Below are 25366 nucleotides of genomic sequence, written 5' to 3' on the forward strand. Positions count from 1 at the left end.
AAGGGTCCTCACTTAATCAACAGTAGCCTCCCAACTAGCTGTGGTGAAGCTACAGGAGGACTTCATGAGAGTAGTAGGGTTTTTTTTTAAATTGAAGGAAGGAACTATGGGTTGATACTTTGAGCAAGCAGAATGATATAAAGACTGTTATTTCTGTAAACATTAACATTCACATTTGGAACTTCTGTCTGCAATGTGGGGCTGGATTTTGTCGTGAGTTGGGGGCGGGGCCCGCTCGTCAACACGCAAAATGACGCGGGATGACGTCGGGGGCAACCCCCGACATCATCCCGGTCCATTTCAATCTTCAGGAAGGTGGGGGCACAGCGAAATCAGCTGTGCGCCCGCCGACCTGTCAATGGCCAATTGAGGCCATTGACAGGTCATTAAAACAATTAAAGGACCTGCCCATCCAAACTTAAGGTTGGCGGGCAGGCCAGAAGCCCCGGCGGGCTTCTGAAAAAACATAAAACTGGCGGGATGAGGTTTCATGTAGGGTTGTAAAAAGCGTGATAAAGTTTTAGTGACATTTATTAACATGTCCCATCTCGTGTGACATTGTCACATGAGGGGGACATGTTAAGGGCTTTTTTTTCTCTATTTTTAATGTGTATACAGCTGTCAGCGATCTCTCTGAGGCAGCACTTAGCCTCAGGGAGATGTGCGCTCTTTCGTGCATATGAGCAAAAGAGTACACTCTCGCATTTGGGGAATCCCTCCTCCCGCCCGCACAGGAAGCGCATAGCGCTTCCCGCTGGGCGTCACACTGGGCGGTCCTTAATTGGCCCGCCCACTTAAAATGGCGGTGGGGCCCGCTTCTCTGGCGGGGATCGGCTCCCCGGTCACCTGAGGTTGGGTCGGGCCCGCCCGCCAGGTAGGCAGAAAATTCTGCCCATGGTTTTATAGCAGATAAGGATGTCATGCATATGACAGCTGACTCAGTGGTTTCAGTGTTCTTTATTGAAGGGTTTTAAAGGAATGGTAAATGAAGTAATAAAGACTGTTCATGTGGAGCTGGATTGTGGAAGACTTGTGAGGAATAAGTAGGTCAACTAAAGCATTAATTAACTCATCCCTGGAATCTCTGACTGCAAGGTGTTGTGCTGGTCCTCCCTCTTCTGCTCTTTCCTCACCTTCACCCAATTATCAGACTGTTCCTCTTCCATGTACCATATGCAACAAACTACCACAATAAGTAAGATGTTCTGTTGAATGTACTGAAGTGAGCAGCCAGAACTATCCAGGCATCTAATCTGTTGCTTCAAGAGTCCAACGTGCGCTTAATGGTTAATCTGTTGATATCATAGCTCTGGTTATGCTTCATCAATTCTGGTATGTGGGGTTTGAAAAAAGCTATCTTAAGCCTAGTTAAGAGGGTGTAACCCTTATCCATTTAACAGTCATACTTAAGTTCCTCAAGGGGTAGAATCATGATAGTCGAGTGGTACAGAATGAAGAAATCTATGACGGTGGTCACTAACCAGCAACACACTGAGAATGTTTTATGGTTCTTAATGGTTACATCTGTGCAGTCTGACCCCCTGCATACAACAGAAGCTAGTCAGTAGAGAAAAAGATAGAGCTTTTTCATACCGTCTGTTCGCACCATCAGGAAGGTTACATGTCTCTTTTCCCTGGCAAGGAAGACATTGGCCACTTGTGTGAAGCATTTATGAACAGGGGACTGAAAGATTCAATAAATATTCCTTGTTATATCCTAGATACATCCTGAAGCACTTACTCAGGGTTGTAGTGATTTTCAGTACCACAGACAAACCGGCCAACTGCACCAGCAGGCAATAAGTTGTGCTGCAGAAGGCTGCAGCCTGTCCTTAGAAGAACTTCATGCATTGCACCTCACACAAATCCAGGGAACTCACTGGGCCCATATATCACAAAGGTTAGATAAAGCTTTGCTCGAGCAGCCCTCCTCGCCTCTTGTCTCTTAAAAGATGTGGTTGCTTCTCCTTGTTACCAAACAGCCTAATGCTGTTAATGTTTCTCTTCATGCAACCAAATCAAAGAAGCAAGAATGTCATCCATCAGAAGCTATGTGCTTCTTGAGAGTGTGTACGCAGAAAAAGTGTAGAGAAAAAATCTTCAAGACAAATGCTCCTATGAAAATTCAAAAAGCAATTACAAGCAGATACCTGCATCTGGCAGGACATCTGCCTTTGCAAGTATTTGTGAAACTCTTGCCAGCTTCTAGTAGGCAGATTAAATGTCTAAAGTTCATTAAGCTGACAACAAACCATTTTCAAGAAGAATGGGACAGTAAGTGTCCCAATGTGATTTTTCTCCCCACTCCCATCCTCTTCAAGGTGGGGCAGGGATTTAAAGCCATTTCTTTCTCTTCACTCAATCTTTTTGTATGAATTAAAATTGCATCAATGGAAAACATGTTAAGCAGCTAAAATTCTGAAGGACAGAGAGGGCAATTTGATGTGCAGTATATACTGGTCTGACAGCAGTTAGCTGCAGCAGCACATACACCTGCTAGCAGTGGGTTGATCGAGGATCAGGTAAATTTGACAGGCCTGCAGCCTGTGCAGTTCCAGAGTTGATAGGCAGCTTGTTTTTTCAGCGACCTTCAATAATTGGTTTGCTTGTCTTTGGCTATGTCATTGTGGACGAGACTTACACAGTGTGGGGCCAGCTCCCTCCCCAACCTCACCCCTCCTTCAGAATTTCAGCTTGTCAGGAAGATATAATAATTTTCATAATGTTATTTGAATTTATTGTAAAGTGCTGTAATAGTGGGGTGTGCGTGTGTGTTTGTGTGCGCATCTTAATTGAATTAAAGGCAGCTGGTCTGAAGGCTTTGATGTAACAGAAGATAAGCTAGGTTTGAAATGTTAAGTAGGTAAACATAAGTGTAACGGGAACATTTACATTTTTAAATAAACTAGGCTAGATTGATTTGAAAGGAGGGGTGAAATGTTTCACCTAGCCAGGAGAAGTTAAACAGTGGGCAGGATTTTTAGCTCGGCAGGCGGGCGTGCGCCCAACCAGACGACTATGAAATGACGCAAGATGACGTCGGCCAAGCATGGCCTATTAAGGCCATTAAGTTATCAACTGTCAATTTTTCACTGCCCGTTCAACCTAATGGTTGACGGGCACGTGAAAAGGCCAAGCAGCCTTTGCAGTTTTTTGGAAACCTCATCCACGGGCAGGATGAGGTTTCCAAAAGAAAATACAAACTATATAAAAACTTTATTTTTTAATTAAAACAATTTCCCTGCTCATCTGACAGTCACATGAGGGGACATGTTTCATTACATTTTTCTGTGCTTTATTAATTTTTCCAATATCTTCTTCATCTCCCTGAGGCAGCTCCATACCTCGGAGATTATTCAGCGCTCTCGCATGCATACACGAAGTTCGCACTAGGCCTGCTTGCCCTCCTCCCCCCGCTCACACAGGCAGCATTCAATGCTGCCGCTCATTTATCACGCTGGGCGGGCCTTAATTGGCCCACCAGCATGAAATTGTGGTGCACTGTTGATCGCGGACGGCAGTCGGCTTCCCAACTGCCGCCCGCCCCCACCGAGCTGGCACGCCAAGGGTAAAATTCTGCCCAATGTGTTTATTTTTCCCAAATATTACTGGTAAAATTGGTACTAAGATAGATTTTATTATTAGAGGTAAAGTCCAAAGACACAGTGAAACAATGGGAATTTGCATTCAGTGGGGAAAATATGTATAAAGGAGTGAAGGTTTTGTGTAAGGGAAGGCATTCTAAGACTTCACAAGTGTGAAAAGCCTTCAGTATCTAAGCCTCAAGCCGCCGTCTACAAAGAACTGAAGTTAAGAAAACTCACTTTGAATTTGACTGTTTCAGGGTATTGTGTGTTACTTTGCCTGGGTCTGTTTAAATCTGTGGCCAGAATTTTTACCTTGATGGGCGGGTGGGCCCCACTGGCTCGGCAGCGGGCGGGCAGCCGAACTTCCGCCGCCAAAACGGGTCTCGCCGCCATTTTGAGTGGGTGGGCCAGTTAAGGCCCGCCCAGCGGCCTGCCCGATAGGAAGCACTATGCGCTTCCTGGGCGGTGGGGGAGGGATTCCCCATCTGTCAAAGAGCGCACATCTCCCTGAGACTAAGTGCTGTCTCAGGGAGATTACTGACAGTATAAAAATCTTTAAAAATAGAAAAATATTAAAATTATTAACATGTCCCCCTCGTGTGACAATGTCACACGAGATGGGACATGTTAATAAGAAGCACATAAACTTTATTGAAGTTTTTAAAAACGGACATGAAACCTCATCCCGCTAGTGGATGAGGTTTCATGTATTATCAGGAGCCCGCTGGGGCTCCTGGCCTGCCCGCCAACCTTAAGGTTAGGTGGGCAGGGCATTTAACAAGCTTAATTATCCTGTCAATGGCCTTAATTGGCCATTGACAGGTTGGCGGGCAGACAGCTGATTTCGCTGTCCGCCCACCTTCCTCAATATTTAAATGGACCGGGATGACGTCGGGGGTTCCTCACAACATCATCCCGCGTCATTTTCCTGTGGGCAAGCGGGGAAAACTCTGCCCTATGTGTCTTACTGTTGCCTTAACGAAAGTGTAACCAGGAGTTAGATTAAGTGGGAAACTTAGAAGTTATCATAGTTGCGCATTGTAGATCTGTGTATGTACCTTTTCTTCTATTAATAAAAGTTTAATTAAGTTTTGTAAGAAACCTATAAAATGCGGTGGTCTTATTACTACTGAATTCAAGGCACGCATCTCGAAATTTATACAAATTGCAAGACAGTTGTGACAGTTGTTTCAAGTTTCCCTTTGGGATTTGAGCAGCTCAGCATTCACCATCGGCTGTGCCATAACAAGCTGCTTAACACGTTTTCCATGTGAGCAATATTAAATAATACAAAATGGTTGGGAAAGACAGAAGAAATGATTTTAAATCCCTGCCTCCAGCTTCAACAGGATCCAGCATGTTTACCTATTAAAATTGTATTGGGGTCCTACATATGTCATAAGATCCCGATTGGCCTATAATAATGAGGCTTCTGGTTGTTTGTTTGTTGCAGGAGCCTCAGTTGCCTATTTCAGTTCAAAATGGGAGATAGCACAAAAACAACGGTAAGGTTTTCTCTATGATTTTGGACTTGCCATCACCCATTCCCTGGAAAAAGCAGGGAAGTAGAGACAAAATCAGGCCCAGTGTTTCTAAATTAGAAAATTAAAATTGTTATTTTACACCACACACAACCATTTCACAAAGACAAGGAAGTCTTGATTAGATCAAACAAGATGAGAATTGAAGTTAAATACAAGAAAACAACATCTCTCAGAGGAGAGAGAAAGTAAATTAGGTTATTTGCTGAATCCAAACAATTGCCATTTACTCAGGTATTGTTAATGTTAATATGATGTATTAAGAATTATGTATGCATTATCGAGTTTAAGGTAAATGTCAAATCTTTAAAATTTTATAATCTGATATATCCTTTGTTGCACCAAGTGTCAAAGAGTTCACACTCCTTTTATACAAAACAGTTGTACTGTCCTCTCTACATATAAAGTGACCCATTCAATATAACCATGAATTTAAGCACTAGAGTGCAGACGGGTCTCATGGGCGTAAGTGAATCAATTCATTCAGTGCAAGAAAAGTATTTATATTAAACAATAAAACTAAAATGCTCAATAATAATAGATGACTGAAACTGCATTAGTTTCAAAATGTATCAAGTTTGACTTTGTTCCTGTAAATCTTTTAGGAAAGAACATCCTACCGTTTATAAAAGCACACTACAATAATTCCATCTGTATTGGGAAATCTTTGAGTCACTCATGCAGCAAAGCAAAACACATGTTCAACTTTTCAAGAATCAGCTGAATGGAATGCATCCACAAATCATGAATAATTAATTCTCCTGCACTAAAGTTACAGTCAACTGTAGATTTAACTGCAACAGTCAAACAAAATTATGACGTTATACATGGATTAATGCCAAATATCAGATATTTACCACCAGCAAAATTGAAAGGTAATCTATACATATCCTTAAACATTCATTTTTTAAAAATTCATTCATGGGATGTGGGCTTCGCTGGCAGGGCCATCCCTAGTTGCCCTTGAGAAGGTGGTGGTGAGCTGCCTTCTTGAACCACTGCAGTCCATGTGGTGCAGGTACACCCACAGTGCTGTTAGGGAGGAAGTTCCAGGATTTTGACCCAGTGACAGTGAAGGAACGGGCGATACATTTCCAAGTCAGGATGGTGAGTGGCTTGGAGGGGAACTTGTGGGTGGTGGTGTTCCCATCTACCTGCTGCCCTTGTCCTTCTAGATGGCAGTGGTCGTAGGTTTGGAAGGTGCTGTCAAAAGAGCCTTGGTGAATTCCTGAAGTGCACATTGTACATGATACACACTGCTGCTACAGTGCGTCAGTGGTGGAGGGAGTGAATGTTTGTGGATGTGGTGCCAATCAAGTAGGCTTTGTTCTGGATGGTGTCAAGCTTCTTGAGTGTTATGGGAGATGCACTCATCCAGGCAAGTGTGGAGTATTACATCACATTCATGACTTGTGCCTTGTAGATGATGCACAGGCTTTGGAAAGTCAGGAGGTGAGTTACTCATCGCACGATTCCTAGCCTCTAACCTGCTCTTGTAGCCACAGTATTTACATGGCTAGTCCAGTTCAGTTTCTGGTCAATGGTAACCCCCCAGGATGTTGATAGTGGGGGATTCAGTGATGGTAATGCCATTGAACATCAAGGGGTGATGGTTGGATTCTCTCTTGTTGGAGATTGTTATTGCCTGACACTTGTGTGGCAGGGGGATAGGAACCTATGCAAGGAGTGAGAGGAAGGGGAATCAAAGACAAGAACAAAAGACAGAAAGCGGAATAAGAAAAGTGATAGGCAGAGAAATCAAGGGCAAGAATCAAACAGGGCCTCAGTGAAAAATAGTAGGAATGGGACAAGTTATGTTAAAAAGACAAGCCTTATGGCTTTGTGCCTCAACGCGAGGAGCATTCGCAATAAAGTGGATGAATTAACCGCACAAATAGATGTAAACAGGTATGATATAGTCGGGATTACGGAGACATGGCTGCAGGGTGACCAGGGATGGGAACTGAACATCCAGGGGTATTCAGTATTTAGGAAGGACAGACAAAAAGGAAAAGGCGGTGGAGTTGCATTGCTGGTTAAAGAGGAAATTAACGCAATAGAGTGGAAAGGTATTAGCTCCGACGATGTGGAATCTGTATGGATAGAGCTGAGAAACACTAAGGGGCAAAAAACGTTAGTGGGGGTTGTATATAGACCCCCAAACTGTAGTGGTGATGTTGAGAATGGCATTAAACAGGAAATTAGAGACGCATTTAATAAAGGAACATCTGTAATTATGGGTGGCTTTAATATGCATATTGATTGAACAAATCAAATTAGTAACAATACCGTAGAGGAGGAATTCCTGGAGTGTATACGGGATGTTTTTCTGGACCAATACATTGAGGAACCAACGAGAGAACAGGGCATCCTAGACTGGGTATTGTGTAATGAGAAAGGAATAATTGGCAATCTAGTTGTGCGAGGGGGATGAGCAACCATAATATGATAGAATACTTCATCAAGATGGAGAGTGACGTAGTTGATTCTAAGACTGGGGTCCTGAATCTTAATAAAGGAAACTACGATAGTATGAGGCACGAGTTAGCTATGATGGATTGGGAAACGTTACTTAAAGGGATGACGGTGGATAGGCAATGGCAAACATTCAAAAAAAGCATGGGTGAACTGCAACAATCGTTTATTCCTGTCTGTCGCAAAAGTAAAACAGGAAAAGTGGCCAAACCATGGTTAAAAGGGAAATAAGAGATAGTATTAGATGCAAGGAAGAGACATACAAATTGGCCAGAAAAAACAACAGACCTAAGAATTGGGAGCAGTTTAGAATTCAGCAAAGGACGACCAAAGGATTGATTAAGAAGGAGAAAATACGAGAGTAAGCTTGCAGGGAACATAAAAACTGACTGTAAAAGTTTCTATAGGCATGTGAAGAGAAAAAGATTGGTGAAGGCAAATGTAGGTCCCTTACAGTCTGAAACAGGGAAATTTATAATGGGGAACAAAGAAATGGCTAAATACATACTTTGGTGCTGTCTTCACAAAGGAGGACACAAATAACATACCAGAAATGTTGGGGAACACAGGGTTTAGTGACAGGGAGGAACTGAAAGAAATTAGTATTAGTAGGGAAATGGTGTTGGGGAAATTGATGGGATTGAAGGCCGATAAATTCCCGGGGCCTGATAATCTACATCCCAGAGCACTTAGGGAAGTGGCCCTAGAAATAGTGGATGCATTGGTGGTCATCTTCCGAGGATCCTGGCTGAACCCAAACCGTGCATCAGTGAGCAGGTTATTGCTAAGCAAATGCCGCTTGATAGCACTGTTGATGACCCCTTCCATTGCTTTACTGATGATGGGGCGGTAATTGGTCGGGTTGGATTTGTGTACAGGACACACCTGGACAATTTTCCACATGGCCGGATAGATGCCAGTGTTGTAGCTGTACTGGAACAGCTTGGCTAGGGGTGCAGCAAGTTCTGGAGCACAAGTCTTCAGTACTATTGCCGGAATATTGTCAGGGCCCATAGCCTTTGCAGTATCCAGTGCAATCAATAGCAATACATTTTTTCCTCTCCAACATATTATCTCAGAATTCTGTAAAATGAATACAGTTAAAACTGAACAACTTATAACAGCCGATTAAGCAGTTCCGTGTGGTCGAACTTCTTCTATGAAGATATGAGCTCTTGTATGATGCTATTGCTGGATCAAGAAAAACAGTTATTTACAAAAGAAATCATAAAATCAGAGTGCATACTATATGCAGTAACAGTAAACACAAAACAATTTATGCAATAGAAATGATCCAGACCTGCAACTATCAGGTGAGCTCTTGATTGTGCATTACCAATGTCACATGTGTAGTGGTCACTGTCAATCTTCTCGAGCTGATTAATTGTAAGGCTTAGTAAAGTGCCATCCTGATTCAATTCATATTTCTTGTTTGGCTTGATTTCTGCCATCCCTTTTCTCCAGACAACCTTGTCTGCTATCTGTTCTGTTTCACATTCAAAAACTGCGGTTCCTTTCTCTTCAGTTTTTATGTCATGTAATTCCTTGGTAAATCGATTTACTATCTCTGGAAAGAATGTAAAAATGCAAATAATATATTTACCAATAAATTCATTTAATGTTGTATACCAAATAACTTTATGTTGTACACTTAAGTGATGTATATACAGGGTGATTCTATAATCAAGCACTCCCAGCAATCAATGACAGGGTGATTCAATAATCAAACACTCCCAGCAGGCAACGACAATGACATGGAGCTCATTTGAGGAAACTGACATTTTTAAAACTCACTTCTTACTTTCAATAGCGCATCACAAAATCATCCCTACAGTGGAGCTTCCTGACTCCAATGATGTTTAAAGTATCCTAAACCAATCTTTACATTGCTCGATTTGTCTTTTCAGTTCACATGAATTACCTATGTAGACAGGCAAGCTACCAATTCCTGTCAGTTACTAAACTGTTCTGTAACTGATCAATGGAAAATGGGTGAGAGTAATGAAAGTTGACCTTCCTGCCAATTTTCTTTCCTGATTGTATGGAGATCTCTCACCTGCTGTTTTAAACCTTACCTCAATGATCCAGTTCAAATTCTCCATTCTCTACCTAGCAATTCAGAATTTAAATGACCGCCCCAGTATAATGAATGTTGGGCTGCTAAACCATAACACTCCAATTTATAAGAATGGGGATTTAAACATAAATAACATTAAGTGGACTATGTTATGGCACAGCAGATGGTAAATGCTGAGCTGTTCAAATCCCAGAGGGAAACTTGAAACAACTGCCACAACTATTTTACAATTTGTGTTTATTTCGAGATGTGTGCCTTGAAGTGGTAAAAAGACTATGGAGTCTTATAAGTTTCTTACAAAACTAAATTAAATCTTTATTAATGAAAAAAATGATTTTAAGCACATACATAGGTTTACACATTACTACTATGATAACTTTTAGCTCCCCTAGTTAATCTAACTCCCAGTTACACCTGCGTTAAGGCAACAGTAAAGCACAGATTTAAACAGACCCAGGAAAAGTAACGTGATACCCTGAACAGTCAAATTCAAAGTGAGTTTTTCTTAGCTTCAGTTCTTTGTAGATAGCAGCTTCAGGCTTAGACGCTGGAGGCTTTCCACACTTGTGTTCGATCTTAAAATGCTTGCCCTTACACACAGTCTTCTCATCTTTATACATATTTTCCCCTTTGAATGCAAATTCCTATTGGGCAGAGTTTTCACCTCGGCGGGAATGTGCCCGGTGAGCGTGAAATGACACACAATGACGTCAGGCAAGCATCCCAACATCAATGCGCAGTCGCATGATAGTTCGGTGGGCGGGCGCACGTGGGAATTGGCAGTGCGCCTGCTGACAATTAAGCCTATTAAAGCCATTAAAGTATTAAATAACTTAAATTTTTTGCTGCCCATCCAACCTTACAGTTGGCAGGCAGGCAAAAAGGCCAAGCGGCCTTTGCACTTTTTAGGAAACCTCAGGCACAGGCGGGATGAGGTTTCCAACAGCAAATAAAAATAAAATAAAAAAATTTACATCTCATTCATAACAAGTCCCTGCTCATATGACTCTGTCACATGAGGGGACATGTTTTTAACATTTAAGAATTCTTTACTTTTGTTTTTCAGAACTCTTCATCTCCCTGAGGCAGCTCTATGCCTCAGGGAGCTTTTCCAGCACACGTGCGAAGTTCCCCCCTTGCCGGGCACAGGTAGTGCTGAGCGCTGCAGCATGCGTTTCACACTAATTGGCCTGCCAGCGTGAAATCGTGGTCCGGCCCCAATTACAGTCGGCTTCCCAGCTGCCCCTGCCAAGCCAGCCCGACGAGGGCAAAATTCTGCCCATTGTTTCACTATGGAAAGAATTTTGGGGTCAGCGAGCAGGGGCAGGGCCCGCTCGTCGACGCGTAAAATGACAAATGGTGACGTCGGGCGGGCATCCTGATGTCACCGTGCGTCATTCTGATCCTCAGTTCGACGGACGCACAGCCGAGTCAGCTGCGTGCCCGCCAAACTGTCAAAGGCCTATTAAGACCATTAAGAAAGTAATTAAAGTAGTTAAGATTGCTGCCCATTCAACCTTAAGGTCAGCGGGCAGGCAAAGAGCCCAGGCAACCTTCACATTTTTCATGAAACTCATCCACGGGCGGGATGAGGTTTCATGAAGGGTTTATTAATTATATAAAAAAATTTAAAAATTTGATAAACATGTCCCAGCTCATGTGACACTGTCACACGAGGGGACATGTCTAAATAATTTTCATCTGTCTTTAATAGAAACTTTCATTCGGAACTTAGTCTCCCTGAGGCAGCTCCGTGCCTCAGGGAGATTTCTGCGCTCTTTCATGCGCGTGCACGGAAGAGCACAGGCCTCGACTCAGGGATTCCCCCCCCCCACCCACACAGGGAGTGCTCAGCGCTTCCGGGCACACGTCACGCTGGGCAGGCCTTAATTGGCCCCCCCACCTAAAATGGTGGCACGGCCCCGATCAGGGGCACCGATCGGGTTTGTGCCTGCCCCCGCCTAACCCCCCCCCCACCAAAGGAAGGAAATTTCTGCCACATGTCTTTGGGCTTTACCTCTCCAATAATAAAAATCTATCATAGTACAAATTTTACCAATAATCTTTGGAAAAAATAAACACACTGTTTCTTAACTTCTGGCTAGGTGTAACATTTCACCCCCCTCTTTTTTGAATTCAAGCTATTCTGGTTTATTTAAAAATGCAAATGTTCCCTTTACGCCTCACATTCTAAAACTTTACCCATGTTTACCTATTTAACATTTCAAATCTAGTTTATCTTCGATACATCAAAGCTTTCAGACCAGTTGCCTTTAATTCAATTAAGTCCCCCACACAGCGCGCACACATCCCACTATTACTTTACTTTACAATAAATTCCAATAACAGTATGAAAATTATTATATCTTCCTGACATGTATGCCTTCCAAGTATCAAAAATAGGCATTAAACAGTACATAATCAGCAGATCGTGACTCATGACATGGAATATATACTTGTAATGTCCTATCCACATGTAGGTAATAGTTAAATTAATATGGCAAAGTTATGTGCATATGTTGCTATTGACAGTAGTGGAAGAAAAAAAGAGAAACTAAATATATGTCATTACCATTTACAATGACAGTAGCTGTGGTTTTAGAAGTCTCTGTCCCACAAGCATACTCTCCTGAGTCCTTTGTAGTGACCTGATGAATTATCAATTTGTTTACAGCTCCTTGTTGAGATATTTCATATCTATGACTCTTTCTAATTCTTTTGTCATCCTTAAACCACTTCACTGAAGAATCAGGCTTGGAGGTTTCACAGCTCAATTCAATCTCTTCACCTACTATTGCCACTAAGTTCTCAAGTTGTTTTTTGATTTCTGCTGGTTTTTCTGAAACACAAAAGTTCATATTATTATGCTATCAACCTTTGCAGTATTGGGCTTTTTTGAAATGTCAATTGCACTGGCTTAAAGGTAGATCAGGGGAGTGGAAATAAAATTCAGAGTTCTCGCTGAGTTTTTTTTCCGTGCCTCTTAGCAATTTGTTCTTGAGAAATATGAATGGTTATTCATGAAAAAGTTACCCACTCCCATACCCGGTCTTGTATAGTTTGGGGAGGCCAGAAAGGCAACACATAATAATTTGGTCAGTAGGGAGATCAGTAAACTTTAAAAAATAATCCTACCCTAAATGACCTATAGGCCTCCGATCCTTTATTCTAAAGAATCAAACATGTTGAGATGACACGGAATAAAGTAAATCTTTTGCAATACTTCTGCTTCTTAAGAACAGTATGGATGTAACTCCAATCAAACGAATGAAACTGTGGTCTGCTTAAGTTTGTCTAGCGATCAACAATCAATTTCAATCTGCCACTAATCTTGCTAAATGAAAACAATTTCAAATTGATAGTAATTGAGCAATTATGAAAACACATTTTTCTCATCTGCAAAAGCACTTCAGCTTTCTAGGACCACAGTACATTATTGTGTAATTTGGTGCCTGCTTGCACAGCAGTAATGCTCTCATTTTGAAACTGCTAGTGCAGATAAGTGTTCCTGTATGTGTTTTCGAAATGGATTATAACCCTTTTGGGGCTATCCCAAATCAGGAGTACTCTCTTAATAATTACCCTCAATTGAGTTTAAAACAGCCACCTCCTACAGACACTTGTGGACCTGAGTAAGTGCACTACTTCTCCCTCAAGAAAGATGATCATAAAGAGATTGCCTTCTTCCAGCTAGCGATTTTAAATAATTATCAACTAGATTATAATTACCCAGATATTATAAGGGTCTGGAGGTCTCTCTTCAAAAATTGTATCTCCCCACTTTGGAGTATACATGAGGGTGAGTTCATAAAGTTGTACACAGAATACTATGAGAGACATTATATTTTACTAACTTTCTTAAAGGACCATAACATGCAATACATTTTAAGTAGATAAGTACATCGCAACGTTAAAGATTATAGAAAGATGGGAATCATAGGCCGGGATTTTCCAGTCCTGCCCATGGTGGGACCTGTCATAGGCAGGACGGAAAATTTGGCGAACCAGCAAAAGATCCATCAACTTTCAGTGGGAATTTCAGGTCCCGCCTATAGAATCCAGCATTTAAAAGAGACTCTTGAAATGCTGCAAACTAAAATACCTTAGAATATCCATCAAATATTTAAAGTGTTACGTGAAATTCCCAAGTAGTTTAGCTGTCTGACCAGCTGGACACTAAATTCCTCAACTTGAGAAGCACTGATTTAAGATTTCATTTCAACACTTCCCCCTTAACTAGCAAAAGCTTCTCACTTTATACCCTATTGAATTGAATTGCATCATCCTTACCAACTATGGGTGTTACCTCTCTGTGTAAACTCCTCTCCTTTTTATAAGGCTATATTATTTCTTACTATTGGTCAAGTATGTAAGTGTTGAAGATTGCCTTATTATGTAGTGAGCTTTTATCCGGTCAATAGATGTTTATAGCGTCATAGGGCAGCTTTTTCCGGTCGGCGAGCGGGGGTGGGGCCCGCTCGTCGACACGTAAAACGACACGGGGTGATGTCGGGCATGCGTCCCGATGTCACTCCCCGTGTGTCCCAAGTCGGCTGCACGCCCGCCGAACTGTCAGCGGCCACATAAGGTCTTTAAAAAAGTAATTAGCCTAATTAATGGACCTGCCCATCCAACGGGCAGGATGAGGTTTCATGAGGGATTTAAAATGTGTATAAAATTTTTCAATAAGTAATTGACATGTCCCTGCTCATGTGACAGGGTGACATGAGGGGACATGTCAGGAATACTTTTTTATGCCTTTAATTACGTTTTCACACTTGATCCGATCTCCCTGAGGCAGCACTTTGCCTCAGAGAGATCTGTGCGCTCGTTCACGTGCATGCGCGAAAGAGCGCACTCCCGGCTCAGGGAACCACCCGCCTGCACAGGGAGAGCTCAGCGGACATCACGCTGGGTAGGCCTTAATTAGCCTGCCCACATAAAATGGCGGCGCGCCCCCAACCGGCGGCGCCAATCGGGAACCCGCCCGCCCGCGTCCACTCCCGCACAACCCCCTCCAATGGGGGGAAAATGCTGCCCATAGAATCATAGAGGTCTACAACACAAAAAAAGGCCCTTCAGCCCATCGAGTCTGCACCAGTCAAGCAAGTACCAAACTATTCTAATCCCATTTTCCGGCACTAGGCCCATAGCCTTGTATTCCATGTCATCGCAAGTGCACATCCAAATACTTCTTAAATGTTATGAGGGTTTCTGCCTCTACCACCCTTTCAGGCAGTGAGTTGCAGATTCCCACCCCCCACCAGGTGAAAAAAGTCTTCCTCACATCCCCTCTAAATCTCCTGCCCCTTACCTTAAATCTATGCCCCCTGGTAATTGATCCCTCCACCAAAGGGAAAAGTTCCTTCCTGTCTACCCTATCTATGCCCCTCATAATTTTATACACAGAAACGAGTCAGGTAGGAGTCCAACCTACAATCTTCTGATCTGTAGTCAGACGCATTATCCATTGCGCTTGTAATGTCACTATCAATGACAATAATGACTTTTTACCTATCTCAGGGAAGCATGCTTGCACCACTGCTGTACAACATCTACACGAATGACCAACGTATAGACGGTGTCACACGCTGTTTTATATATGCTAATGACTTATGTGTCACTGTCCAAAGCACTGATTTTAACACCGTGGAGAAAACGCTTTCTGAGGCTTTGGAGGGACTAACATCCTACTTTGAAGAAAACCACCTTCGCGCAAACCCATCAAAGACGCAAGTTTGTGCATTCCACCTCAGAAACCGTGAAGCCAAATGCCAGCTTAAAGTAACCTGGTGTGGAGCAACACTGACGCATTGCAAGCACCCTACCTACTTAGGAGTCACCCTTGACAGATGCCTCACCTTCAAGAACCACATCGAAAAGACAAAGGCAAAAGTGAGCGCACGAAACAACATCCTGAATAAGCTCGCTAACACAAAATGGAGAGCAAGCCCGAAAACATTGCGAACCAGTGCACTTGCTCTTTGCTATTCCACTGCCGAATACGCCTGCCCTGCATGGGAAAGATCTACTCTAAGAAGATGGATGCCGTTCTGAATGCAAACTGCCGATTTATCACAGGTTGTTTAAAACCAACAAACACCAACAGCCTATATATCCTGGCGGGTATCGCTCCCCCTGACATAAGGAGAACGGTAGCCAGCAAAAAAAAAGCGACTCCGTCAAACATCAGATGACAGGCACACTCTACATGGTCATACACCTACACCCAGCCGCCTAAAGTCGAGGAAGAGCTTCATGAACAGTGTTGTTCCATTACAATCAACCCCATCTGAAGCCCGCATCGCCTTGTGGACAGACCGGCTCACCAGTCTTGAACAACGCCCAGTGATGGAAATTCTACCGGATAAAAGCCTTCCCCCAGGAGCTAATTGCAACTGGGCAACCTGCAAGTGCCTTAACAGACTTAGGACTGGTGTAGGTCATTCAAAGGTGTCATTAAGCAAATTGGGATATACAACCTGGCCGACAACTTGTGAATGTGGAACTGAGCCACAGACTATGCAACATCTCCTGCAATGTCTATTGCTAGAGGAACCCTGCACTGTTGCAGATCTTCCAAATTCAACAACAAGGCGCAAAAATGTGTCCAGTTCTGGCTGGGCCATGTATAGACTGTCTGTGGACACGATAAGAAGAAGACCTATCTCTTATTTTCATAATCTGCATTTTATAAAATAAGAGTTTCAAACTTTAATGAAAGGTCAGTTTAAAGTTTATTTCGTTCGTGGTTAGGCCATCCTAAGGCCATAGCGTCTCTTTTGTTTTCTTATAGTTCAGCAAAGGATGAAGCTTATAGGAGTGACCTGTAAAATTCCATTTAAGTTGATTGATGATTTTCAATTAATTGATAATGATTCAAGTGGTGTTCGTATCATCTAGAGCTAGCCACCTTCTTAAAATAAAAACACTAGTGTGTACTTTTGCAGACAAAGTTGACCTTAGTATATTATGATACCCTTTTTACTATTTCTTTCCTTAAAGAATAAGTAATTTAGAATCATGAAATAGACAGAACTTAAATGTTCTGTTTTTCTTGGGACACTCCTGTGCTTTGGCACCTGTGTCCTGAACAAGGCTTTTAACATTCTTGGCTATCTGTTGTGCCCTTTGTAACCTTTGTAACAGTTTGTGCCAGGACGTTTACATTAAAAGGTTTTTAGGAAATTCCAGCGAATTCCACCCTCATTTGAAATGTTCCCTATCGTGCATAACAAAGTCAAAGATGTCCGTGTTCTGTGTGCGCAAGGGCTTCTGGGTAAGGATTTAGCTCTTTCTTTGCCTGTTTAACAAAAAGTAACCATTTATTTAATTCTAAAGTATAATGTCCTAATTATATAGGAATTCTACCTATTATCTATATTTCACCTAATTAATCTATATTTTCATCACATTAGCAACAGTTTATTGAGCTACTGACATCTGCTTCGACAAACAGTTAAATTTCAAAGATTTTCATGTTTTCAAATGTGCAAAAAATGTCACTCAGTGTTCATTTAATTAACTTAATTTGTTTTTTATTCATGGGATGTGGGCATCACTAGCAAGGCCAGCATTTGTTGCCCAAACCTAATTGTCCTTGAACTGAGTGGCTTGCTAGGCCATTTCAGAGGGCTGTGGGTCTGCAGTCACATGTAGGCCAGACCATGCTGGCAAGGACAGCAGATTTTCTTCCCTAAAGGATATTAGTAAACTAGGTGGGTTTTTATGACAATCAACAATGGTTTCATGATTACAATTACTGAGATTAGCTTTTAACTCGAGATTTATTAATTGAACTTAAATTCCACCAGCTGCCGTAGTGGGATTTAAACCAATGTCCCCAGCGCATTAGTCTGGGTCACTGGATTACTATTCAGTGGCATTATCACTACACCAGAGCACCACAGTCTGCCCCCATGCAAAACTTAATGGCCAGAATCTTGGCGTTGGCGAACGAGGGTGGGCCCCGCTCGCCGACGCGTAAAACGACGCGCGGTCACTCAGACCTTCAGTTCGGCGGGCCCGCCAAACTGTCAAAGGCCCATTAAGGTCATTTAAATTCCAACTGAAATAATTAACTGAGCTGCCTATCCAACCTTAAAGTTGGCGGGCAGGCAAAGAGCCCAGGCGGCCTTTGCATTTATCATAAAACCTCATCCACTGGCGGGATGAGGTTTCATGAAGGTTTTAATAAAAAATTTTAATAAAATTCACAGACATGTCCCAGCTCATGTGACACTGTCATATGAGGGGACATGTCTTAAAATATTTTTTTTCCCTTTAGTTTGATTTTCAAAAATTTTAATAATCTCCCTGAAGCAGATCTGTGCCTCAGGGAGATTTCTGTGCTCTTTCATGTGCCGCGAAAGAGCGCAGGCCCCAACTTCGCCTACTCCCTACACCCGCCCGTGCCCGCTCCCACCCAACCCCCCCAACAGGGAGAAAATTCTCCCACATGATTTAACTAGGTCATACCTTTTACCATCAATGAGGCTTTCGAGCTGAGATTGCGTACATGGAAAATAACTTCTCCAGCATCTGAAAGAGCTGCCTCCTTAATATTGAGGATGTATTTTCGGCCAATATTAAATGCCTCAAATCGTTCATTGCCTTCCACTAACAGCCGATTTACAGTCCAGTAATATTCGTCAATGCTTTCATGAGAAAGAATGCATTCAAAAGATCCATTTTCTCCTTCTTTAATCTCTGTGCTCTTTAGTCGTTTTGTGATTCCAATATTCAGATCTGCAACAAAGTGGGTATTTAAAATGAGACCAACAGACATACTTGATTATTGACACTGAGGGGCTTTGGGCTTCAATAATAATCTGCACCAGTTCTGGCAATCCTACCTGACTGCAGTGAGGAACACTCTTACTCAAGTCATAAGCATTACAAATACAGAATTATTCCTTGAAAATTACTGGTCAAACAGGTTTGGTAGCATCATCTGCAAGTTCCCCACCAAGCCACACGCCATCCTTACTTGGAACTATATTACCGTTTCTTCACCATCGCTGGATCAAGATCCTGAAACTCACTTACTAACAGAAATGGACTACATGGGCTACAGTGGTTCAAGAAAGTGGCTCACCACCACCTTCTCAGGCAATTAGGGATGGGCAATAAACGCTGGCCTAGCCAGCGATGCCCACATCCAGTGAACGAATGAATAAACGTGAATACTATGTTTTTTGTTGGTAGGCAAAATGTTTCTTAGTATACCTGTCAGGTGACAATGTATGAGTCTAACGGTACATTATATGGGAGGCACATAATAATACAGACCGCCAGAGTTTTCAGCACACAATGCCGGCCGTGACTCAACTGCTAACATGAGTTAGCCTCTGAATCATAAAGATTTTGAGTTCAAGTTCCCCTCCAGGGCTTGAGCACAAAAATCAAGGCTTACACTCCACTGCAGTACTGAGGGGGAACTGCACTGTGGGAGGTGCTGCCTTTCAGATGCGGGGCAAAATTTTGCTGTCGGTGAGCAGCGGGCAGGGCCTGCTCGTTGACATGTAAAATGACGTGGGATGACATCAGGCGGAACCCCCAATGTCATCCCACTCCACTTAAATTTTCAGGAAGGCGGGGGCTCAGCAAAATCAGCTGCGGGCCCGCCGACCTGTCAATGGCCAATTGAGGCCATTGACAGGATCATTTAAACAATTAAAGGACCTGCCCGTCCAACCTTAAGGTTGGCGGGCAGGCTAGGAGCCCCGGCGGCAAATAGAAAAAACATGAAACTTCATCCACCGGCTGGATGAGGTGTCATGCAGGGTTTTAAGAAGTTTAATAAAGTTATAGTGTAAATTATGAACATGTCCCATCTCATGTGACATTGTCACATGAGGGGGACATGTTACGGATTTTTTTTTTCTCTATTTTTAATCTTTTTCAAAGTGGAAGTGATCTCCCTGAGGCTGCACCTTGACTCAGGGAGATGTGCGCTCTTTCACAATCCTCCCTACCCTCACAGGAAGTGCACAGTGCTTCCCGCCGGATGTCACGCTGGGCGGGCCTTAATTGGCCCGCCCACGTAAAATGGTGGTGCGGCCCGCTTCTCCGGCAAGAATCGGGTCCCCGCCCGCCGGAGATTGGGTCGGGCCCGCCCACCCGACAGGCAGAAAATTCTGCCTGAGATGTTAAACTGAGGCCCTGTCTGCCTGCTCAGGTAGATATGCAAGATCCCATAATATTCCCTCACTCTTCTTTGAAATAGTAATTCCCAGTAGACCGGCCAATACTTAAGCAGTGAGATGTCTATTGGTCCTGAAAAGCAATATTTAAATACAAGTCTTTTTTTTCAAACATCAAAAGAAAAAGGACTGAAGAAAATATGCATAGGGTGATCATATGGGATGAAATAAAGGGGAAAGCGTGTGTTTACATCAAAAAAGAATATGTTTGCCTTTCTTATCAAACATACAAAAATTATAAAATAATTTCTTTTGGAATTATTTTTGGCCTCAAATATGTATGATTCAGATTTAATTCCATTTGTGTACTATTTTCCTGGCCTAGTCATTGGTTTGGGTTTCACGAGCTTTACGCCAAGTAAAACTTAAAATGAACTCTTGTAGCTCAGAGGCCTATAAATTTGAATCCATAGCACCTAAGAAACAGTTGCTAACTAGCTTTTTAAGCAGCCAACATGATGGGCAGTTAACACTCACATATTTCCAACCAGAAGTGCACCACTCGAAGGAGAAAAAAGTTTTTTCCTGACTGGACAACAATGGCAATGCTATACCAAATTAAATCTAAATCCTTAAAATAGCAAATTTGTCCTGAACCCCTTTCTATGAGTACCTATCCATCTCTTAGAACATCTGAATTTGTAGGGTTGGGTGATCACACCCCAGATTTGAGCAACACAGAAACTGGAAGCACCTATGGATGTGGGAATGGTCACTAGCTTCAGGACCATCTTGTTCCTATTTAACAAGAGTGACCAGAAAGCTTCTAGGCCCAAAAAACTGTTTGGCTGCAAGAGAATAGTGCCACTTACACTTATTGCCCTCTTACCTTGCTAAAAGCAAAATACTGCAGATGCTGGAAATCTAAAACAAAAACAAAAAATGCTGGAAAAACTCAGCAGGTCTGACAGCATTTGTGGAGAGAAAGACAGATTTAACGTTTTGAGTCCATATGACTCTTCTTCAGAGCTAAGAAAAGTAAAAGTATGGTGAAATTTATACTGTTTAAGTGGGGGTGGAATAGGTGAAGCTGGATAGAAGGCCAGCGATAGGTGGAGGCAAAGGAGAGATTGCCAAAGATGTCATAAACAAAAGGTCAAAGGGGTGTTGATGGTGGTGGTACTGGCAAAAGGAGGTGCTAATGGTGACATTAAGGATAGAAAACAGAATATGATAATAGCCAGACAAGTGTAAGCACTCTAGAAAGAACAACATGAGCAAGTGACAGATGGCCCTAGTGGGGGTGGGGTGGGGGGAGGGGACGGTGTTGGGAAAAAAGATCGAAAATAAGCTAAAGGGTGGGGATAAAATAATGGATAATAATGAAAATGAGGATGGGTGACGATATGTCACCATTATCATCCCTTTCTTCAATATTCATTTTTATTTTTTTATTTTCATTTTTTTCACTTATTTTTATTATTAATTTTTTAAAAAATAATAAAAATAACCAGGTACGGCAAAATAAACTAAAAGGTACAATTCTAAAGGGGTTGCAAGAGCAGAGAGGGCCGGGGGTATGTGCACAAATCATTGTGGGTGGCAGGACGGGCTGAGAAAGTTGTTTTAAAAAAAAGGCATAGGGGGTCCTGGGCTTTATAAATCAAGACGTGGAGTACAAAAGCAAGTTATGGTGAACCTTCATCAAACATTATGGTTCTAAGGATGAGGGACTTCAACTGCTTGGTATGACTGGAGAAGTTGGGTTTGTTCTCCTTAAGGAAAAGAATTATACAATTGTAGAAAGGCTAAAGTACAGAATAACGCCATGCAGCTGGTCATATCTGAGCTGGCCCTCAAAAGGAGCAATTCACCTAGTGCCACTCCTGTGCCTTTATTCGTAACTCTGAAAATGTTTCCTTTAAAGATAATGATCCAATTCAATTCTGAGAGCCTCAATTGATCAAGCCTCCATCACACTCTCAGGCAGAGCATTCCAGATCCAAACCACTCGCTGCTTGAAAAAGTTTTTCCTCATGTCACTATTGCTTCTTTTGCCAATTAGCGTAAATCTATGCCCTCTTGTTCTCAATCCTCCTACCAATGAGAACAGCTTCTCCCTGTCTACTCTGTCCAGACCGCTCATGATATTTAATGCCTCTATCCAATCTCCTCTCAACCTTCTCAGGCTGAATTTTGCCGTCGGCGAGCAGGGGGCGGGGCCCGCTCACCGACGGACAAAATGACGTGGGATGACGTCGGGGGAACCCCCGACGTCATCCCGCCCCATTTAAATCTTCAGGAAGGCGGGGGCACACCGAAATCAGCTGTGCACCCGCTGACTTGTCAATGGCCTCAGATAATTAAAACAATTAAAGGACCTGCCCGTCCAATCTTAAGGTTGGTGGGCAGGCTAGGAGCCCCGGTGGGCTTCTGAAAAAACATGAAACCTCATCCACTGGCGGCATGTGGTTTTATGCAGGGTTTAAAAAGCTTTAATAAAGTTTTAGTGAGATTTATTAACATGTCCCATCTCGTGTGACATGTTAAGGATTTTTTTATTTTTCTATTTTTAATGTTTGTACTACTTTCAGCGAGCTCCCTGAGGTAGCACTTAGCCTCAGGGAGATGTGCACTCTTTCGTGTGCACGAAAGAGCATGCTGTCGCATTTGGGGAATCCACCCCCGCCCGCACAGGAAGCGCATTGCGCTTCCCTCCGGGCGTCACGCTGGGCGGGCCTTAATTGGCCTGCCCACTTAAAATGGCGGCGTGGCTCGCTTCTCCGGCGGGGATTGGCTCCCCGCCCGCCAGAGTTTGGGTCGGGCCCGCCCGCCCGGTAGGCAGAAAATTCTGCCCCTCTTCTCCAAGAAGAATACTCCCAACTCCAAACTTTCTATGTAATGTAAGTTCCTCATCACCGTAATCGCTTCAATGCTTTCCCATCCCAGTATCCCAGCTGAGGCTGAACCAGTGTTTTATATAGGACTTAACATAATTTCTTTGCTTTTACACTCCATGCCCCTATTAATAAAGCCCAGTATGCTGCATGCTTTATTAACTGCTCTGTCAACCTTCACCCGACCATTCCTGAGATGAAAGACTTATCCTATGAAGAAAGGTTGATCAGGTTGGGCCTTTACCTAATGGAGTTTAGAAGACTGAGAGGTGATCTTATTGAAAGATATAAGATCCTGAGAGGACTTTATAAGGTGGATATCGGGAAGATGTTTCCTTTTGTGGGGGAGGCTAGAACTATGGGACATAGTTTAAAAATAAGTCTCCCTTTTAAGATGGGGATGATAAGAAATATTTTCTCTCCAAGGGTCATTAGTCTATGGAATTCTCTTTCCCAGAAAACAATGGAGGCCCAGTCATTGAATTTATTTAAGGCTGAGTTAGATAGATTTTTGCGAGACAAGGGAGTCAAGGGTTATGGGGGACAGACAGGGAAGTGGTGTTGAGACCACAGTCAGATCAGCCATGATCTTATCGAATGGAGGAGCAGGTTTGAAGGGCCAAATGGTCTACTCTCACTCCTAAGTCCTATGTTCCTAACCTGTCTAGCCACCTCCAATGATTTATGCATGTTTACCTCCAGGTCCCCCTGTTCCTCCACACCCTTTAGAATTATACAACTATTTTATATTGTCCCTCGGCATTTTTCTGCCAAAATGAATCACATCACACGTCTCTGCATTAATTTTCATTTGCCACTTGTCCACCTATTTCACCAACTTGTCTATGTTCTTTTGAAGTTCTACACTATTCATCTCATGGTTCACAATATGTCCAAGTTTTATATCAATCATAGATTTTGAAATTATGCCCTGTGTACCAAAGTCTAGGTTCTTAGTATATATCAGGAAGAGCATGGGCCCTTACACCAATCCCTGGGGAGCTCCACTATAAATCTTCCTCCAGTCTGAAAAACAACTATTCACCACTACTGTTTCCTGCCACTCAGCCAATGCTGTATCCCTGTTGCTACTGTCCCTTTTATTCCATGAGCTCTAACTTTGCTCTCAAGTCTGTTGTGCGGCACTTTATCAAATACCTTGCAGAAGTCCATGTGCACCAAATCAACAGCAATACCCTCGTCAACCTGTTACCTCATCAAAAAAAAACTCAAGCAAGTTAGTTAAACGCGATTTGCCCTTAACAAATCCAAGCTGGCTTTCCTTAATTAAGCCAAGTGCCCATTTGCCTCAGTGGCCTTAAGTTATTGTTTCTAAAACTTTCCCCACTGCTGAGGTTAAATTTAACTGGCATGTAGTTGCTGGGCTTATTTTTACACCCTTTTTGGAACAAGGGTATAACACATTTGCAATTCTCCAGTCCTCTGGCACCATCCCTGAGTCCGGGGAAGACTGGAAAATAATGGCCAGTGTCTCCCCAATTTCCACTCACTTCTCAGTATCCTTGGATGCATCTCATCCAGGCCTGCTGCCTTAACAATGTTAAGAATATCCACTACCATCCCCTTATCAATTTTAAACCCTTCAAGTGTCTTAGCTACCTCCTCTTTCAACATGACCTGGACATTATATTCTTCCTTAGTAAAGACAGATGCAAATTATTCATTTGAAACCTCATCCATTCCCCTGCCTCCATGTTCAATTCTCCCTTTTGGTCCCTAATCGCCCTCCACTCTTCTTACCACCGTTTTACTATTTATATGCTTATAAATAGTAACAAAAATCTTCTGGATTCCCTTATGTTAGAAGTTTGAGAGGCAATCCAATAGAGGTGTTCAAAATCATGAGGGGTCTATGAACATACACGCGAACAGATGAATTAGGAGCAGGAGTGAGCCACTCGGTCCCTCGAGCCTGCTCCACCATGCAATAAGATTATGGCTGATCTGATTATGTACTCAGTTCCACATTCTACCTTCCCCCCAATAACCTTTGACTCTCTCTTGTTAGTCAAGAATCCATCTACCTCTGCTTAAAAATATTCATTGACCTGCCTGCACCACTCGCTGGGGAAGAGAATTCTAAAGATTCATGACCCTCTGAGAGAAAAAATTTCTACTCATCTCTGTCTTAAATGGGAGACCCCTTATTTTTAAATTGTGTCCCCTGGTTCTATTCTCTCCCACAAGGGGAAACATCCTTTCAGTGTCCAATCTGTCAAGTCCCCTCAAAATCTTATGTTTCAATAAGATCACCTCTCAGTCATTTAAACCCCAATGAGTGCAGGCCCAGCCTGTCCAACCTTTCCTTGTAAGATAACACCACCCATCCCAAGCATCAGTTGAGTGAACCCTCTCTGAACTGATTCTAACGCATTTCTATCCTTTCTTAAGTATGGATACCAAATCTGTACACTACTCCTAAGTGTGATCTCATTAATACACTATATAACTGTATCAAAGCATCCCTACTTTTATATTCCATTCCCCTTGCAATAAATGACAATATTCCATATGCCTTCTTAATCATTTGCTGTACCTGCATACTAACTTTTCCTGATTCAGTATTGCTGAAAAAAAAGACATGCAGTTGAAGCTTTTCCTCTTAGACTCATCAGGGCAGTTT

General features: G+C 42.6%; 1 protein-coding gene across 1 annotated transcript in view; it reads right to left on the reverse strand.

Moving 5' to 3' along the window:
* The window catches only part of obscnb (obscurin, cytoskeletal calmodulin and titin-interacting RhoGEF b), a 691209-nt gene that overhangs the window by 440462 nt on the left and 225381 nt on the right, over positions 1-25366 (reverse strand). Inside the window, exons 26-28 of the mRNA XM_078536828.1 lie at positions 18159-18428; positions 12253-12519; positions 8904-9170 (exon numbers count right to left, since the gene is read on the reverse strand). Coding sequence (XP_078392954.1) covers positions 8904-9170; positions 12253-12519; positions 18159-18428 — 804 coding nt within the window. The remainder of the gene's footprint in view (positions 1-8903; positions 9171-12252; positions 12520-18158; positions 18429-25366) is intronic.

This window comes from Cetorhinus maximus, chromosome 3, assembly GCF_964194155.1.
Source record: "Cetorhinus maximus chromosome 3, sCetMax3.hap1.1, whole genome shotgun sequence".
NCBI classification, from domain to species: domain Eukaryota; kingdom Metazoa; phylum Chordata; class Chondrichthyes; order Lamniformes; family Cetorhinidae; genus Cetorhinus; species Cetorhinus maximus.